The 19,863-nt window shown below is 35.4% G+C and overlaps 1 protein-coding gene across 2 annotated transcripts in view; it reads left to right on the forward strand.

Moving 5' to 3' along the window:
• Positions 1-19,863, forward strand: part of PAA1 (P-type ATP-ase 1) — a 271,870-nt gene that overhangs the window by 223,869 nt on the left and 28,138 nt on the right. For both annotated transcript variants that reach the window (XR_016358675.1, XM_089809766.1), the window contains exon 14: positions 15,710-15,947. Coding sequence is in view for 1 of the 2 variants with exons in the window: in XM_089809766.1 (XP_089665892.1) it covers positions 15,710-15,947 (238 nt within the window). In the remaining variant the exon portion in view is untranslated. The remainder of the gene's footprint in view (positions 1-15,709; positions 15,948-19,863) is intronic.

A 19,863-nucleotide genomic window follows, 5' to 3' on the forward strand; every position in this document is an offset into this window, starting at 1 on the left:
GAAACCACATTTTAACCCAAAAACATCCTGTAAACTTGCATTTACAAAAATGTTGGAAGCTTGAAGGATTTTAGGGCACGTTTTTCATATTGGGCATGAAAATCGCCTCATTGGATGCTCATTTTGAATTCATCATTGCAAGGTTGAAAAAATCCAAGTCTGTTTGAGATTTTTTCAACATTGGAGCCTCTTTCTCCTTCATTTTTGGCATACAATCATCATGTAAGTGGACATTTTCCTTTTTGCTAATCAATTTGTGCTTATTTTGCTGATTTTATGCATGTTTTAGCTTGATGCTTTACACTTGTTGATTTTGATGCCATGGAAAGTGCATTTTTCCTTTTAAAATGATGAAATGGTTCATTTTCATGTTTTTGTTTTTGTCTCAAACTTCAAATTCGAATTTGCATGTTGAAGTGGCTTGCTTGTTGATATGTTTGAGTCTTGTTGAACGTATGTTTCTCTTTTGTGTTTGTGTTTTGCTTGTTTGTTTTTCGATTTTTCTTCATTTTAAAGACATTTCAAGTTCTTCCCCAAGAACTTGATCATGTTTCACTTCACTCCACCTTCCATTTCATGCAAGAGCATCATTTCATTCCATTTACATCTTCCCATGTCACAACACATCGAATCTCATTCTTCACATGCAGTTACATGTATTCCATCTATCATCCACATGCACATGTAATCTCATTTTCCATATCCATTTCCACTCATCTCACTTTCCGCATCCAGTTGCACGTCGTGATTACACGAAAATTCTTACATGTAGTTGCATCTCTAAAACCCATTTTTGACTAAAAGTCACTTTTTAAAGGTTAAAAATGTCATATGCATGTTTTCCCATGTACTTTGACTTTACCTTTCTTCAAAGACGACTATAAAACTCACTTCACCTCAAGTCACATTCCATTTTCATCTTTCCATATGCACTTACACCTCCATGAGCAAAATACATGTCATTCCACTTCCCGTGTCATACATATTTCATCTCATCCGTCATCCGCACTTACATGTAAGATCATTCTTCATTCGCATTTGCATGTCATCTCACTTTCCATTCCTCATTACATGTTGCATATACATGTAATCCATTTTCCGTGTAATGACATCTTGAGAACCTAAGTCACTTTTTAAAAGTCAAGAGTTTTCATTCACACGGATTCCCATGTGTTGCACCTTCATGTCTTAAATCATATCCATCTCCTTCCATTTCCACCTTCATGATTTTTCACTCCACCTTTCATTTCCATGCTTTGCATATGTATGATGTCGCTTTTTTAGATCATCTCATTGGGTCCTCGAAGTATCTAATCCTTACTCGCTGATCAAGAATCAACCTTTTATGACAATATCCTTTGATTATGTGTTCACATTTTGGAATTTTTGTGTTGCAGCACAAGTACAAGAGATGCCCTCACCATCAAATTGTAAGGGCAAAATGAAATACCAGTTTGATAAAGAGTTGACTCATGCAATTCAATCTCATGTCACATCCATTGCTGACAATGTGTTAGACACAAAGCTCAAACATGTAGATATGATTGATTTTCTACAAAGATTCGAAACTCTTGTTGTTCATGAAATGAAACGTATCAAGAGAAGTCATTTTCCCTTGGTATCTACGCTTCCCATGGCTACGATGGAACTAGAGTTTGTTCTTGGATGTGCAAAGCATTTTAGCCCAAAGTTAAAGACGATCAAAAATGCAGATGGCAAAGTTATTATTAGCCTTGATCCAGAAGTTATTGAGCAGATTTTCAAAGTGCCGCATAATGCAGAATGCGTAGATCTGATCAAAGAATCATCTTTAGAAATATAAAATGAGAAAAAAGGGAGATTATTAGAAGTATGCTAATCTATATATTGGTTGGATACCAAGAGAAACTTCTCAAGATGGCCAAAAGACTGTTCATAGATCTAATTTCAAGTACCTTTCTCACGATGGCCAAAGACCTTTCTACGTGGATTCCTACCTTGTTTATAGTGCTGCTGCCATGGGATCTTTCTATGAACTCTCAACCAAAGAAGATCGTCTTCAAATTCCAGTTTGGGATTATTAGGATCAGATTACTCTGGCTAATAGTAAGTTCCATTACAGAAGAGTTCAGGATGCTTTTTTTGGGCATTTTTGGTGTGTGTTTGATAGACAGTTATATATCAAAATGGTATTTGATGAAACTTGGAAGAAGGTAAATCAGTATGGTTGTATCTTTATCCTGTTTCTAACCTTTACTTACTTGAGGGTTGGATACTTTAAAGGTGGACCATATACCTTACCTAGGTATGCTACTGACAGGATCATTTTGATGGAATTAGCTAGACAACTCATGGAAGTTCAATCTGATCAACATGCTTTGCATAGGCCAGGTTTTGGTATTTCTTTTGCCAAACCCCTGGTAATATGTAATTATATGATCAATTTTGCACATAGAGCAAAAACTATGGATGCAAAATTGTAGTTGATCCAAAGTAACGTGAATCAGAATTGGCAAGGCCAAATCGAATCATGAATCAACGATGAATCAAAAAATTTGAAAAAACCCTTTAAACTTAGAGATTTCAACAATTTAAAACTTATTTCATGCACCCTTTATTGAATATAACTTAAACACACTATAACATCATCAAATAGAAGTTAAAACTTAACATACATAAACATGAAAGTTTGGAACATAAAGTCCATCATATACATAACTATGTTAGCTAAAATGTAAATTGTAGGCTAGTTGAAGTAAATAGAAATCAAATGATCATAATGATTCAAATCATAGAATTTATGTAAGATGAAGATCCATAAGACATCAAATCATAAATGTATGTAAGAATCTAAGATGAAGATCCATGAAAGTCTGAAACGTATGTTTATCAATGATTCAGTATCAATATTTGTAAACAAAATATAAAAACAAGGCTCCAGCTCAAGCCTCAGGCTCATAGTCATCATCATCCTCAACATCATCCTCAAGCTTGGTTGCAGCATCAGCCTCTGAGTATCCAATCTGCCTACTAGAAAGGCATCTAATGTAGGTCCTAGAGAATCGTCGAGCCAAATCCCCCGCATGTAAGATTGGCTCATGAACAATGTCGCTAGGGCCTGTGTCTATGTGTGCGCATGTGTCTACCAATGCCTGAAGAACGTGCTCTAGCTGCCTCAGCCTCTATATCTACCTGGTCAACTTACGCACGGTCTTTCTCAGTGAAGATTGGATCTACAACCTCTATGAGCCACTCTGATTCTGGATAAATTCTCCAGAATGATCAAAGAGGAGTCAATGCCCAAAATCTATCTCATCCTAAGATGGAGGTTGTAATGAACAAAGACAAGATCATTCAACCTCTACACTATCAACCTATTTCTCCTCTTTGAGTGGATGTGCTCGAACATGGACCAACTGCGCTCACATCCAGAAGTGCTGCTTGGCTGACTCAGAATACGAATGGCAATTTTTTGAAATTTTGGGGTTGTGGCCCCAGACATTTGCCACCATCTATTTGAAAGAAGGGAAAATAAAAACAATTATTCTCATGTACAAATTACAAATTACAACTCTAAAATTACATAATCAACTTTAAGTTTAGAATCTAGATTCATGAACATTGAATATATTATTTAATTTTTACCTGGCTATATTGTTTCCCGAGCATCTACGGTCATCCTGCTAGAGAAAAGTGGCCCTTCTTTACTATTGAACTTATCAAGCTCAATAATTGCAGCAGCGCTATCCTCATCACTACTCAACCTCTGGATCACTGTATATAATCCGGTGAGAACCTCCTCATCCGTCTTAAAGTCAGGACGGAAACGAAATGTCGGATTCAAAAAGTAAGCTGCTGCATGGATGGGTCTGTGGAGTTGATTCTACCATCTCCTATCAGTGATATCCCAAACAGGGGCATACTTCTCCTGCACTCTTGCATACTGGGCTCTAATGGCCTCCTTGGCCCTATCCATGCCCTCATATATGTAGCCCATAGAGGGCTTCTCCCCATCAACAATTCGTAAGAGAGATACAAGGGGCTCAGTGGCCTACATATAAAGTAAAACAAAAATTTGAGTCAAAACTTAAATATAGAATAAATTATAATATAACTTAAGGTAAAACTAAATCATTAAACAATTAGCATAGTAAATTGTAAAATACTAAATGTTAAATTGCAATAAATTTACCTTCAGGATTTCTCTAGTAGGTTTCCAAAAACCATCATCATCAAATATGCAATCCACCACATCTATCCCTGCAGTGGTCGTAGCATAGGAAGATGAAATCCACTCCCGCCCAACAAACATGCTCCTCAAATCCCTTGATGTCAACAAAGACTGCAAGGTGATGAAATTCGAGGCAAACCTCGTGATCCTTGGATGAGCTAACTCCTTGCCTCCTGTGTACTTCCTCATTGTGCTAAGGACAAATGAATGATTATAAATAAACTTGCATATGTTGTTTGCCCTTTTCACACATGACTTGACCCACTCAAGTTTGCCAATTTCTTCCAACATGAGGTCAATGCAGTGTGCCGCACAAGGGAACCAAAATATGGTGGGGTGTCTCTTCATCAAAAGTTTACCTTCAACAATTTTAAGTTAATTAGAAATTCAAATTTCAAACATGTTAGAACTTAGGAAACTTAGAAATTCTAAGTTAGAATTAGAAAAAATTCAAAATTTAAATAAATTTATTTTCAAAATTTAAAAGTTAAAAGTTTACTTGCAGCAACATAACTTGCTACATTATCCGCCACCACTTGCACCACATATTGTTCCCTCACCTCTTCTACGACTTCCTCAATAACCTCACATAAGTATGTGGCATTTTTTACATGAGTAGAAGCATCAATGGATTTGAGGAACATGATATATCCTACAAGTAACAAAACAACGAATTACAATTAGCAATCAACAAATCAAAATTTGAAATAGTCAGTCACGATTCAAAATTATGTATGTAGGAAAGTAGAATGATCAATCACCTCCACAGGATACAAGAAAATTGAGGAGTGTTCTTCTCCTCCTATCTGTCAAACCATCAGTCATAATGGTGCAACCCTTTTCGATCCACTCCTTTCGGTTGTCCTCAAGCTTAACCCTCATATCCTCTACCATTTCATCCAAGAGGTATCCACTCAACTCAGCCTCAGTTGGGGCTTTAAACCCCAGACCACAAATAGCAACTGCATCTATCATGTTCTGCCAATAAGGAGCCCTGTCACAAATAGATAATGATATTGATTAGAAATTTAGATGTCAAAAACTAAAATCATAAAACAAGTAGATATAATTAAAGTTTTACTTTTACTTTTAACTTTAACTTTAAAGAAAACAAAGAAAAAAGAATCAATTACCTGGCTGCAATAAATGGAATGTTGCAAAAGTACCAAAATTTGCAAATCTCTTTTCTGGCAGCATCATGAATCTCCTTGTTCAAACCCATGCCCTTAAGCGTGGGTTGGCAGCCAGGAGTAATGCGGGGCACAAAGTAACTATCCATTCTGTTTTTCTGCACTCTAGGCCGCAATAGGTTGGTGTTGGACTCTATCTCAGTATAAGACCGACTAGTACTAGCACTCACATGAGCACTAAAACTAGGACGAAAAGGAGGCCTGGAAGAACCCTCTCCAGCACAACCTACGGATGCAGAAGCTGATCCAAATGCAGATGTAGATGCGGCTGTGGATGCGGGAGCACAGGAGCCAATACCTCTTAACCCTTCAAGTTGCATTTTCTTATTCAACTTGTCTTGTTCAGTTTTTTCTAATGCCACTAAACAAGTGCGTTTTGCCTCAGCAGTTTGTTCAGTGCAAATTGTGACATAATGTCCAAGTATAGCAGCAATGTGGTATTTCAATCTATAGATACCTCTAGAATTTATTTTTTCTTTACCAAATATACATTTTGTTTGAAATTTGGTTCTTCCAGGAAACTCTTTGTTATATTTCCAACATTCATTTTTTTTACCCATTGTGGAAAATGAAAGCAAAAGGCTGTTGCAATAAAAAAATTCATGTAAACTATCAAAGTTTGAAATTAATAAACAAAAGCTACAAAACAACAAACCCTAGCTTGCAATTTAGTAAAAATATAAAACATTCAAGATTTGCAAATGAGAACTAGAAAAATTTAACAAAAAATGCATAATACACTAACATGTGAAAAAAAAAAACCAGCACTTACATGTTGCAAATGAGTTGAGGAGTGTTGATATTGACTCCTTAATGCTCCCAATGCAATTTATGGCCTCCCCAGATGGACTTCTGATCTCTTTGGTGCTCTTCCTTCTTGTCAGTTGGAAACCTGTGGTTTTTCTTTTCTCTTCTTCTCTCTCACTCTTCCTCTCTTCTATCATGCTAAGCAATTAGAAGACCCTTTAGGGTTATAACAAAGAGGAAAAGGAAAAAAGAAAGCAAATAAAACATGTGTTTTTAAAATTATTTTCAAGTCAACTATCTAGCTGCTGCGAGTGATTCATAGGAGAGATTCATGCGATTTTTGGCCTGAATCGGCGATTTAGGCAATTCATGCCAAAAAATCTGCTCCAACAATTCAAGATTCATAAAAATCGGCAAGCATGAATCTTATCGTGATTTGGACAATTTTTAGGCAATTTTTGGAACTATGAGTTGATCACTTTGAAGAGATTCAAAGCTAGATTCGACTTTGATTACAAATAAATGAATTCTCAAAATAAGAGAGCCTTTACACGTTCATCATATCGAAGATGTTTGAATTGACATGTAGACAAAATTGGATATAATGAAGATGGATTACTGTAGATTAACTTTGCAACAAATCATTAATCTTAAAATGCTTGAAATCTTGTCAGATTTTCAAATTGAAGATGATGGCAATATTCTTGATCCAAAATATCATCAGGCCTGTTTTCATAAAAGATGCCCTTTTCTAATTCAATGGCAGCAGAAGGAGAATACATCTATCCTTGATAGATTTCAATCCATTTTAGCAAATACCAACAAGTGGCTGAAAATTAAAGGCCTAAAAAGGGTTAGTCTGAAATTGGGTTTGGATTATGGAAGTTTTGGTCCTCTTGGAAGGAAGTCACAACTAGAAATTACAAGTAAAGATGGAGCTTCTTCTTCGGATGTGAAGAAGTCTCTTAAATTCAAGTTGAAGGGTGGAAATGGCTCTAAATCATCTTAGATCTTTGAACCAGTTCAAGAGTTAGAGGAAGATTCAGAGGAAGAATCAGATGAAGAAGATGAGGAAGAAGGGGAAGTTATGATCATATCTCCCCCTAGACCTGCACAAACTCATGTACCATCCATGCAAGAAGCACCTTTTCTGGATGAGATAGATGATGATGTGGATTCATTTTTTGCTATTTTCACACCTTCCATCCCGGCTTCAGAAGTCAATACATTAGCTCTTTCTATATCTATAGAAGCTCCTCCCATTTTAACAAATGAACAATATGAACATTAGGGAAGTGTGTTCGTGTAATGTTCTTGTTCCCCTCTGAGAGAAAACAATCAATAAAAACAATGGTGTACAGTCCACTGGAGAGTGTTGTACGGATGTCGTACGGTATCAAGAAGAGTGGGTGTTTAGATGAGTCTGAACGGTAGGCCATAGAAGGCCGTACGGTATAACCAAACTTGGCTGTATGGAAGAGGCTTGACCATACGGTTGAGAGGACAATCTGTACGGTGATGAGGATGTGTCCCCAACTTGGTCGTACGCTATAGTACGGAAGTGAGAATATCACAATGGAATATGTTTGAAGGCCGTATGAAAGTGAGAATATCGCAAAGGAATATGTTTGAAGGTCATACGAATAGGTGCTGAACAGGCTGTTTGATGGATTCAAAGCAAGGCTGTATGGAAGATTCCAGAGGGTCATACAGTGTAAGGTGAGTCGTACAATATAGGTTTACGGAGGTGTTTGTGTCCAGTGATGTTCGGATGAAGTTGGGTGATGGTGGAAGATCAAATCACTTAATACAAACAAAAACTCGAACAAGAAATGGAGAGTAAACACATAAACATTCAATTAATATTTGCTAAGAGATGGTGCTTCGATTTGTCAGATCCGAGCAAAGTATTATAGGCGATAGAATAGGGTGAGGGTTGAATCCGATCAAAACTGGACAAGCCAAGTAGGGAAGATCTTTCACTTCCAAAATGGTGAACAACAGAGAATTCCAATGGAAATTCATAGTTCAAAGAAATAATCCAAATTGCATACCTAATGACTACCTACAAGCCGTGCTTAAATACTCGTCGAGGAAAACTTTTCGGGCGTGTACAAAGATAGCCGATGGCAACACAAACTACAGAAACAAAAATAAAAATGGGTCCGAAATATATTAAATCAACTAGTCCAATTACAATAGCTTAATTAAAATTTATTTTATAATAGGAACATTATAGTTCAAAGATTTTTTTCCAACTCTTACAAAGGGTCAAGTTTCTCAACTTGATACATTTTAACATGTTTTGAGTTATTCATGACAAAATCCTCTCATCATGCACCTATGAATTCAGTTGTGTAGACTGAATCTTGCTCAGTTATGACGAAGATACAATTAGGATCAATGCCAATGGTCTCTACTGTACCTGCTTCCACAAATGAAAGTTTCAACTTGCCTGCATGGTTGAGTAGAATCAAAATGAAGAGAAGGAAAAAGATTGTACCCCCAGATAACCTTCCTGTAAAGAAAACTAAGTCCAAATCTTTGAAAGATAAGATTGTTTCAAGGATCTTAGTTGATTTTGAAAAAATCATGTTTGTAGAGGTTATTGAGCCACAGGTGGACAAACCTGTTGAAGAGCTTACCCTTTCTGATTACAAGTTCACCAAGGTAGAGATTGGAAAGCAGTCATGACTTAGTTTCTTACAAGATGCTAGAGATGCACTTGCCAATGTATCAAAGAGCAACCATCAATTATGGGAAAAGAAAAATCAGCTCAAACATGAAGCTCTTTGCTTAAATGAAGTTATTCAGAAATAGTCTTCTCAAAATGTTGTTGTTATGTCTTAGACATCCAAGGAAAGAAAGTTAGTTGAAGCTGCCAAGTCTTAGATAGGAGAAGTCATTTATGAAGGAGTCCAAGCTATTACAGATAGAGTTAAAGTCCTTAGATGTATCAAAGATATGAATGAAATGGAGCAAGGCTTGATTTCCTCTTTGACTCAAGAAGTAGATGATTTGAAGGAGATGCTCAATGATTGGGATGAGATTGTTAAATTTGATTTAGATGCCATGGTTTCATGTGACATTCTTTTATCATGTGAAATATTTTTCAGATATCAAGGACTTATAGGCTACAAAGAAGAAACATTGAGAAGACTAGTAACAAAGTTGCATGCAACCCTTGGAGCAAATGAGATGTCAGATTCTTGATGAACACAGCAGTTTGATTGCGGCTGAAAGGATGACTTCAAAATATACAATCAGGGTCAATGTTGATTTAGATTTTTAAGATTTTGGTTCTCGCACAATGAACAAATTTGCTTCGTATAAATCTTTGGCAAAATAGTTGCAAGATTCTTTGGCGGAAAATTCTAAGGTTGTACAATCAGCATATGCAGATGCAGTAAGGATAGAGGCAACATCAAAGACAATGGAGATTTCTGATCTTCCTACAGTGCGTGATGTTATCACCAAATTCAAGGCAGTAAAGAACAATCTTTAAGATTGTTATTTTGTTTTTTATTTCTCTTTGTAGATGAAAGAGGATGCATTGCATGAAAAGATGCAATTATATGTAATGCGAGTTGCATGTGTAGTTGCATGTAACCCAATAATTTCTCTTCTAGTTAGACTTGGTCAAAGTTGGTTGAGTTGCTCCCACTTTTTCGTCGATCTTTTTTTCAACTCATTTGCCTATATAGAGGGGTGCCCTCTCATTGTAAAATCATCTTTGATTGTATGCAAGAGAGCTCTGAAGAAGTTGTGCGAACAGAACTTTGTTTGTGTATCACTATTTTGATAGAAAAGTGAATGCAAAGGAGCAAATGAAACTGAAATTTGATTGAGTGCAATTGTTACTTATGTGAATTGGATGCTTTGTCTATAATTTGCATATGTTATCTTTGATTCATGTAATCTTGTGTTCTTGATAATTGAGTGTAAAGAGAGTTAAGAAGCAATTCGAGTCGGAGCAATTGTAGAGATATATAGTTAGAAGTTTTGTTTGTAGCGTATATCTCTTTCTTGATTCACAAAATAGTTAGGATATCTTTACTTTTGGAAGTCTTTGTGCCTTATTAGTAAAGCTGATTCATATAGAATTATTACCGGACTTAGAGCCAAATCGGTACACTTGCAGCTAGCCTTTGAGTTAGTGTTGATTTATCGGTATCACCGTTTTCAGCTTTTAGATAAAAGCGTAGTTAGAGATTTCACTCTACCCATTACTCACTCCATGAGTAAGTGGAGTCTTTTCTGAAAGTTAAGAGGAAAGAATATTGGTAACACCTTTTACAAAAATCTCTCAACTTCATGCTTAACTTGAGTTGATCCAAGGAACGGTGAGAAGGGGGAGCCTTCCCTTTAAGGTAGGAGAGACTCTGTCTCAAACGCTGTGGCTAGTTATCCTATTTTGTGATTGGATTTTACCCAAAGCTATTGGTTGCAAAATATCCACCCAACAAGTATCATTAAAATATTAAACATTGTTAGTTCAACTCTTGGTGATCACTCATTGTTGATCACACTTGGTCATTAATCTTTTAGTTGTTGGTGTTCGATAGATGAGTGAGGGAAGAATGAATCTGATTCCCTTGTTGATTGATGGTTATGTGTTCTGCCGACTGTGCTCCATATCTTAGATTCCCATTTCTATCATATTTAATAGTAAAGTCCCTTTCACTATAGTTTGCATATGAGCCAAGAAAATCCCTTCCTTAGTAATCTGTATGTCATTTGTAAAGTCCTATTCTACTTCTAGGATGTGTTTGGTGACTTTCCTCCATATTTTATCCCATTAAACTTTGATTAACATCCTTATATGCTAGCCTTCTGTTTCTAAATTCTATTCACGGATGCCTTCCATCATGGGTATAATAGGATTTTTGTATTTAATTTTCCACCATATCCCTTGAAAGATGACTCTCTTGCTAAGTCACTATTCTCTCTTGCTGGGCACTGTGACTTTCTTTTTCTTTGTAGTCGCTGACCATAAAACTTGTATTCCTGTAAGCTTTGATTACCAAGATAGCTTCTCTCAGAATATGCCCACATGAATATTCTGGTTCTTTCCTTCTTATATCCCTCTCCTCCTATATCTTTTACTGTGGCAAGGAATATTTATTAATATGTTGGGATGAGTCGTCTCTCCTATTGACGCCTCTGTGATTACAGTTGTTTCAGATTGTTATTATTTAACATATCATTCTTTAAACATTTTAATAATAGTAATTTATTAATAATGTTAATATTGTTAATATTATCATCATCATCGATAATTATCATTTATTGAGATATAGTTATCATTATTATATATTGTAATTTACTTTTATTTTATTTTAGTATTTTTGTTTATTTAATTATGAATATAATGTATCAATTCATATAATTTATTATTTCGTCATTTAGTAATATATTTTTATTAATATTTTTTTTTTAATCATACGTTATATATTATTATATTAATAATATTTATATTTTACATTTTTTATATAAAAACATTAATTTAGGATAGATTATAATTATAATTTAATATTTTATTTTTATTGTATTCATCATATTATTATATTAATAATAGATGAAATGATTATATTGATTGTAAAATATTATGTTATATGTTACTAATTTGCTTATTATATTTATAATATATAATAATAAATTACATTATAATTTTATTATTATTTATTTTACTATTAATTAATTTAATATTTATCATTAAATCTTATTAATATGGGGACATCACACTAGACAAGTTTTGACTCCTTCCAAAGCCTTCTAAGGCCTTCAAAAATTTCATACCACCCTATCAAAAGAGAAGATACAATATCTTCAAACTTGGACTTGATCTTGCCACAAAACTTTACTGTCATGCTTATATATCAAGTGTAACCTGGGGACTCCAATCCCCCTCTAAACCTCAAAGTACCCGTCTCTAAGAGATCCTCGCACCGAGTACTCTGAGGTACCCAAATACCTCCACTTCAACCATCCCGCAACCATGCCACTACTAGGATGGGCACTTGAATTTCTATTTGAATTTTGATATTTGAATGTTACTCGTAAGTATGTACTACGTTACTATGTTACTTTGAGGTTTAGAGGGGGATTGGAGTCCCTAGGACTCCAATCCTTCTCTAAACCTCAAAGTAACCATCTCTGAGACATCCTCGCACTAGGTACTCTGAGGTACCTGAATAACCCCACCTCCAACATTCCGCAACCACGCCACTACTAGGATGGGCACTTGAATTTCTATTTGAATTTTGATATTTGAATGTTACTCTTAAGTATGTACTATGTTGAATGTTCACTGGTTCTAGTTCGTGTTGCAATTTTGCTATGTTCAAGTATTTCAATTTGTTATGTTATGTTCAAATATCATTTTATAACTAGCATTTCAAGTTCTATATGTATAGTATACAACACCCCTCCCTTCCCCACCGTCCCTCATTGTATCCCCGTCGTCCTAAAATTGAAACCCATTGTTCCCCCTCCCGGCATCCCGTCATCACACATCATACCCCAGTGCTGGTGTTACATTGTATTTATCCAAAATGAGCCTCAAGGAGGTAATTGGAACATGTTCAACTAAAAGCTTATTTGAAATAGAAAACTTTCCAAAAATAGCAAGCCTACCCAAAATATTTCTTATTGAAAAATTGGACAATACTTTTGGCTGATGCAAGATTGCTCTTACACCCTTGATATTCTTGTATCAAAGGTTATACAAGCCTAACTGTTTTCTTGTCAAAAGGTATAATTGTCTAATAAAATTGGGATATTTGAGTGATGTAGTTGATCAATGTTTGTTATGATAGGCACATTAAAGTGTCATATGAGTATTGCACTCAACAAGAAAACTTACATGACAGAAAATAATTGTTGCTTTACCATTTGAAGACCTTCACCAAGTATTATGTGACTCGTGACTATGTTCGAGCTTTTGTTTACAAAGGATGTTGCAATTTATTTCGACTATTCTGTCAAAATACTTCAGAATTAACTCAAGCATTTATATTGCATAATAAACATATGCCCATGACTTATAACGTTACTTACCAATATTTGGATCTAGCAACCAATATTGAAGACTCATGGAGTAATAAATCAAATGCTACCACTGACTTTAGGAATCATGGTGCACAATATCAAGCTTACAATTAAAACAATTTAATTCACTTCATATACTGATACGAAAGTCATTGACAGAATAGTAGCATTCAAAGTTGCAACCAGTGACCTAATAGATGTTGTAATACAAAGCTTCCAATAAAAGTAATGCGTAATATCCCCAAATTTTGGTAAAGCGACTTATTTAAATTAATTGATTAAGTTGTCAAAAGAAACTAATATTAATTCAAAAGGATGTTTTATAATTTATTTAATTGAAAAATAAAATATTAAAATAATCACTGTATTAGATAAAGTTCTCCAATGGTGATGAATATAAAATGTGATTGGAAATCTTTGTAAGGAGATGGTTGAGTTGAAGATGTGGTTTTTGAAATGAGAAATTCGTACGATGATTTGTGATAACTTGATTTCTAAGGACAAAAATATTAAAAGAACGATGAAAAGATTGGATAAAAACCTAGCTCTTTCTTGCGATGGAGTTTGCAATTGAGCCAAATTTGTGAAGTTTCCTTAGGAGACGAATTTTTAGTAATAAATATATTTACAGAACTGAGGTAGTTTATGTTTTATTTGGGAACAAAGTGATTATCTTTCTAAATCTTTGATGGTGAATTTTGTATTTTTGAGTACCTAACATTGAAGAATTTATATAGTTTGGTAGTCAGCTTCAAATATTTTGTGGTATATATTTGATAATCTCGAAGTTGTCGATTCGGGTTCGTGGACGGATTCAGGTTCTAGGTTTAGGTTCGTGGGTTTGGGCAATTTTTTTTCCCATTTGGGTTCATGGGTGGGTTCGTGAGTATATATATACACACACACACAAGAGAAACATGCATAGTTACAAAACAAAATCATTTCACAATGAACAATTTTTGCTTGATCATTGACCAATGCCAAATGTCAATGATAAACATTAAATACTCGCTCATTAATCTATCTTCATGATTGTAAAGAAAATTATACATTGAATTACTAAATTGCAAAACATAGACTAGTTCATCAAATAATACATTGAATTACTACATTGGAGAATGAAATTGCAAAACAAAGACTATTTTATCAAATAACATTTGAAACATAATGATAGATGACAAGTGTTTAGTAGTTTATCAGTAATCATAGTGTCAAATGCCCTTCAAGGGTCAAATGGATCATGATAAAATGAGGGATCAATGGCTTCATCCCCAACTGCAACTATATCTAGATCCTCATCATTGGAACCCAAACTAGTTCACTAGTCCCATATGCTGCTATGTCATCCTCCTCCTCAACATAAGAGATTAGATGAGTGAAATGTTTTTTATTAAGTTCTTTTTAGAGTCACATAAGAAAACAATTAAAAAACACACTCTTTAAAGTTGTTTTAGCCCCAGATTCGCTGTGGGTTCGTCTGGGTTTGCTCCAGCAAGGACCCGGATGAACCCACAGTCCAAACTAAGGACCCTGCCCGGACCTGCAGCAAACCCGGGGGCGAATCTGGACCCATGCGGACCTGGACCCGAATCCGGGCAACAGGGGACGAATCCGGCTTCTTAGGATAATCTTAATCATAGTGTACTATTAGCATTGCATTATGAAATAGAAGAGATGTATGACAAAAAACTATATAGTTAAACTGGGAAACTTCTTCAAATTAAAATGGGAAGCTTCTTGAATATATAAACCATCTTAAAATTGGGTAATATATACTTGCTATTTAAAAATGTATAGTGTTTTTAGGGGTCATTTTATGTTCATTTTGAATTTTAAAGTATGTCCTTTTGGATTTAGCCAAGGCAAAAGGCTAAGACATTCTTCCACACAAGGAATTCGATATTTAAATTTTGATTAAAAATAAATTCTACAACTAGACACTTGTTCAACAAAAAATAGAGACTGGACAATTCTAGAACACAGGGATTGAATAGGCTTTTAGTTTTAAATATAATAACAGAAACGCTTTGGTAAAATAATCGGAGGACTTAGTAAAATACCACAACTTCCAGCTGTATATAGATCTGCAATACAATCATTGCAGATACGATAGAGCCCAAGTAGTCTTTAGTCTACATCAGAATATATGAAAAAATTGTTCAGTAGTAATTAAAAGTTGGATAAGCTTAATAAATTCTATACACATGGTATACCAAATGGTTGAACAAGATTGAGAACAGAAGAGAACTCATTACTGAAATCTTGATGTTAGGCTTTTAAAGTATGGCAATTTAACAGACGAACTTGACAAAACAAACACAAATGATCTTAACATTAATTATTTTGCAGGAATACACCAAATCGCATTTCCCACTGGCTGTACCATATTTTGACTTTCCATAAGGAATGGCATAGTTAATAGTTAATGGTTTTTGTTGATGCATTGTTTAAAATATCTGTGAATTTGTAAGCTTACAATCTTTTCTTGACAATAAATGATCATGTTTTATAGGCATGGAGTTAAAAACGGGGATCCTCCCTCTTTGGAAGGGTCAAATGAAACTATTGTTTATGTAGGAGTGGATGATTGCTTAGCTGGTGCTATATATATGCGGGACAAAGTAAGAGAAGATGCATGTACTGTTGTTGAGTCTCTTGCTCATATGGGAATTTCTACTCATATGCTTTCTGGAGACAAGCATACTACTGCAGATTATGTAGCTACAGTGGTTGGTATTGACAAGGAGAAGGTGAGTTTGCAATATTCCATTAAATGAATTGTAATGAAATAAATGAATTATAACTATAGATAATAACTGTAATCTTGGCTATATGCATTCCACATATATTTTCATGCTTTAGACAAATGAGCCTTGTTACTCCTATATTTCTTGAAGCAAATTGAGTGAAACTTTCCTTTAAAGATGAATTCATGAAGCTTAATCACATTCATATTTTTACTATTTGAATGTTGAGAAAACATGGAAAATGAAGTGTGAATTGACTTTGTATCTTATTAATCTGCATGCAAAGTTCAAGTGGTATTTTTTCATTTCAGATTTACGTTGGTGGATTTTCTTTTTTCCATCAATAGGATGATATTCTTTAATTTGAGTTAATGGCCTAGTGATAAAAGCATTTATCAACCGTGCCCCATGCTCTTAGAGCATGCAACAATGATAGAGAGAAGCGATTGCAGATAACCATAACAACAACCAATGTTGATGACATCTCTTAGTTTCAAAAAGTTTGGCAGGAGAAGTTCAAAAAATTGACGTAGACAGTTTTTAACTTGCTTCATATTTCTGAAGGGGAAAATCCTTTCAAAGCTGCTGAAGACTCTAAAGGTGTCAAAAAAACATGGTTGATCTTTTCATCTGTCACTGCATTCAAGTACTGTTTATATTATATACCACACATACTTGAGTTTTGAGTAGAAATAAACAGCTTGATATGAATGTTGAGCTCTTCTAATGTGTACTTGAATGTGGTTGTTCCAATGGTGTATAAATGCCCTCGATGCTCTATACTTTACCCTATATGAGGTGGTGTAATGTCCCCTTCCTAAGCACTAGCAGCATGATAACCATTAGCCTATTGGGCAGGTTCCTTTAGGCTAATGAATTAGGGTTAGGGAACTCTTGGGGTTTGGTGACTGTTCAGTTCGGCTGGTAGAGGTTCACATTGCAACTCCTTGTTTTGAACAATTTGTTTGTTTTTAGTATTTTACTAACTTTGGTAATTGATAATTTAGTCATCGACCTGATTAGTTGGTAGTGGTTCTACATTTGGCAATTACATTTGAAAATAATTCAAAAATGTTTTCCTTGGGGTGGGCACCTAAGTGGGAGACATAAGGGGATATTTAATTAAAATTAGCTATTGGAAATCCTAAAGGAGGGTGTGGGATTTGGAGATGCATAACTAACTCTCTTGAGCTCATTTTTCCTCTTTCATGTCTAGAGGTTTTGATTCTAGATTTCTGTTGATTTCGACTTGGTTCTACTACTAGAGCTTTGTGAGGACAAAAAGCTTCATTGAGGACATTTATTTTGATGGCGAAAGATCCTTCTTCATGGATTTGGTTGGTGGTTTCATTCAAGAATTACAACTGGGTTTCATTTGAAGATTTTTCTTGGTTTTCATCTTCAGTTTTCAAATGGGTTGAAAGGATAGTGTAATGTCCCCACTTCGAATAAAGAATTCAATAATAAATAAATAATTCTTAATAATATTATAATTTAAGATTATGATATATAAATTAATAAATCAATTATTATTTGTATATTATTTGGAATGAACAAATAATATATAATTAGTATGATAATAATAATTAATAATATATTGTGCTAATATATTATTCATAAAGAATAATATATTAATTTATATAGTGTAATATTATATATGAACAAACTACTAATAATAAATAATAAATATGTTCAACATGTAATAATGAAAATATAAGTAAAAAATAATTATTAATTAAACAATATTATAAAAAGAGAGTAGGTCCTAACAGTTGTGTCTTTTGGATGTAATCGATCATCACATATATATTATGAACAAGTTCACTCAAAAGAAAAGGAGACTGGGGGGGAGTAAGCAATGATCAGAGATTGAATACATGAGGAACAGGGCAAACAGCATCAACTCCAGCAAGTCAAAGACAATGGAAATCTGATTCATGCCGTATGGAGGAGATAGGCGACCAGAACTTCCAGTGTCCACCTTATAATCTACATTCCCAGTCTACAGAATGGATTGGAGTGAAGAACAAAGGATAGAGCACACAATACTTAGTATTTCATTACTGTCAAGGAATAGTACCAAGTGGAGATTTAACTGCAGCACATATGTATGTTTACCCACAGCCATGAGGAGATGGATATAAAATTTCAATATCAGTTTAGGATCACAGACATATTTCTTCACCTCTCATCACACAAGAATATTAGGGAGAGACAGATGTAATAACAACCAAGTCTTTCACTGACACAGTCCATTAATAGTGGGATGGATTACGGGACAGATTGAAGGATGCTTCATGATATTGTACAGTGATTTTCTGCGGACCATTGATAGCAGCTATCAGTATTACAATAGTTGTGTTAGCCGATGAACATGTAAGAGGAAAGCATGAAGCAGATTGGGGATTCTACCATCTGAAAGTAGAGAATAAATTCATGATTTAAAAATATAGTCTTTGAACATGTGTGAAGAACCTCCTTATAGCAATATCGTGAGAATGCTCGAAATAACAGAATACAAAGTGATAGCAGAACTCAGAATGAATCTACTGATCGCAGGCCACTTCGAGGGGGTAACCTCCTTTGAGCAAGCTCAATACAATAAATTCGTTCGTGCCCATCAAGGGCCTCAACCTATTCTTATATACTGGGTACGATCTAGAAAAGTAATACTACCTATGCATGTGGGATAATAAAACATACTCACGGGACGACTTACAAAGCATATGCGTCCAACAACACTACTCTAACAAAATAAACAGAAGGAACACACAGGTTCCTAATATCCCCTCTCCCTTAGAAAAAAGCTTTGTCCTCAAAGCTTAAGGTGTGGAAATTGTTGTTGAATCTGAAGAAGGGGTTCCCAGGTAGCATCCTCTGGTTGCATGCCATGCCACTGAATCAAGACCTCAGAGATGGAGCGAGAGCGAAGCTGGCGAGTGCGCTGGTCAATGATTGCCACCGGCTCCAGGATAATGGATCCTTCCGTATCCATTTCAGGGAGAGTAGTTTGTGCTCTGACAGTGGTACCCAGAACTTTCTTTAGACAAGAAACATGAAAGACTGGATGAATGCGGGAAGAAGGAGGAAGTTCCAGTTTATAAGCAACTGAACCAATCTTCTGCAGAACCTTATAAGGCCCATAAAATTTTGGGGCCAGCTTATGACGCCCTTTCAGCTTTAGGGAGGATTGTTTGTATGGCTGTAGACGAAGAAAAACCATATCCCCAACTTGAAATGAGCGCTCAGAACGGTGTTGATCTGCTTGCTGTTTCATCCGATTATGGGCCATGTGAAGATTATCCTGTAAGGTACGAAGAATCTGATCCCTGCTGCGGAGAACTATGTCAACTGCCTGGACTGGTGAGCTGTTGGGAGTGTAGGGAAGGAGCACTGGAGGTGCCTGACCATAGACTGCTTCATATGGAGTCATTTTAGAGGCAGTGTGGTAAGAGGTATTGTACCACCATTCAGCTAAAGGGAGCCACTTGGCCCACTGATGTTGCTGTTCGGAAGTGAAGCAACGAAGATAAGTTTCCAAGCATTTATTGACAATTTCAGTTTGACCATCAGTTTGTGGGTGATAGCCCGAACTCATCTTCAGTTTGGTGCCAGTTTTCTGAAACAGTTCAGTCCAAAAATGACTGGTAAAAGTTGCATCACGATCAGAGACAATGGAAGAAGGGAGTCCATGAAGACGAAATATCTGGTCCATGAAGATTTGTGCAACAGAGGAGGCAGTATAGGGGTGGCGGAGGGCACAAAAATGACTATATTTCGAGAGACGATCAACCACAACCAAGATCACTGTCTTGCCACCGGATTTAGGAAGCCCTTCAATGAAATCCATAGAAATATCAGTCCAAATCCGTGTAGGGATGGGCAATGGTTCGAGCAAGCCAGGAAGGAGGGTCGTTTC

Source organism: Cupressus sempervirens, chromosome 11 (genome assembly GCF_028749045.1).
Source record: "Cupressus sempervirens isolate cs-2001-9-10 chromosome 11, ASM2874904v1, whole genome shotgun sequence".
NCBI lineage: Eukaryota > Viridiplantae > Streptophyta > Pinopsida > Cupressales > Cupressaceae > Cupressus > Cupressus sempervirens.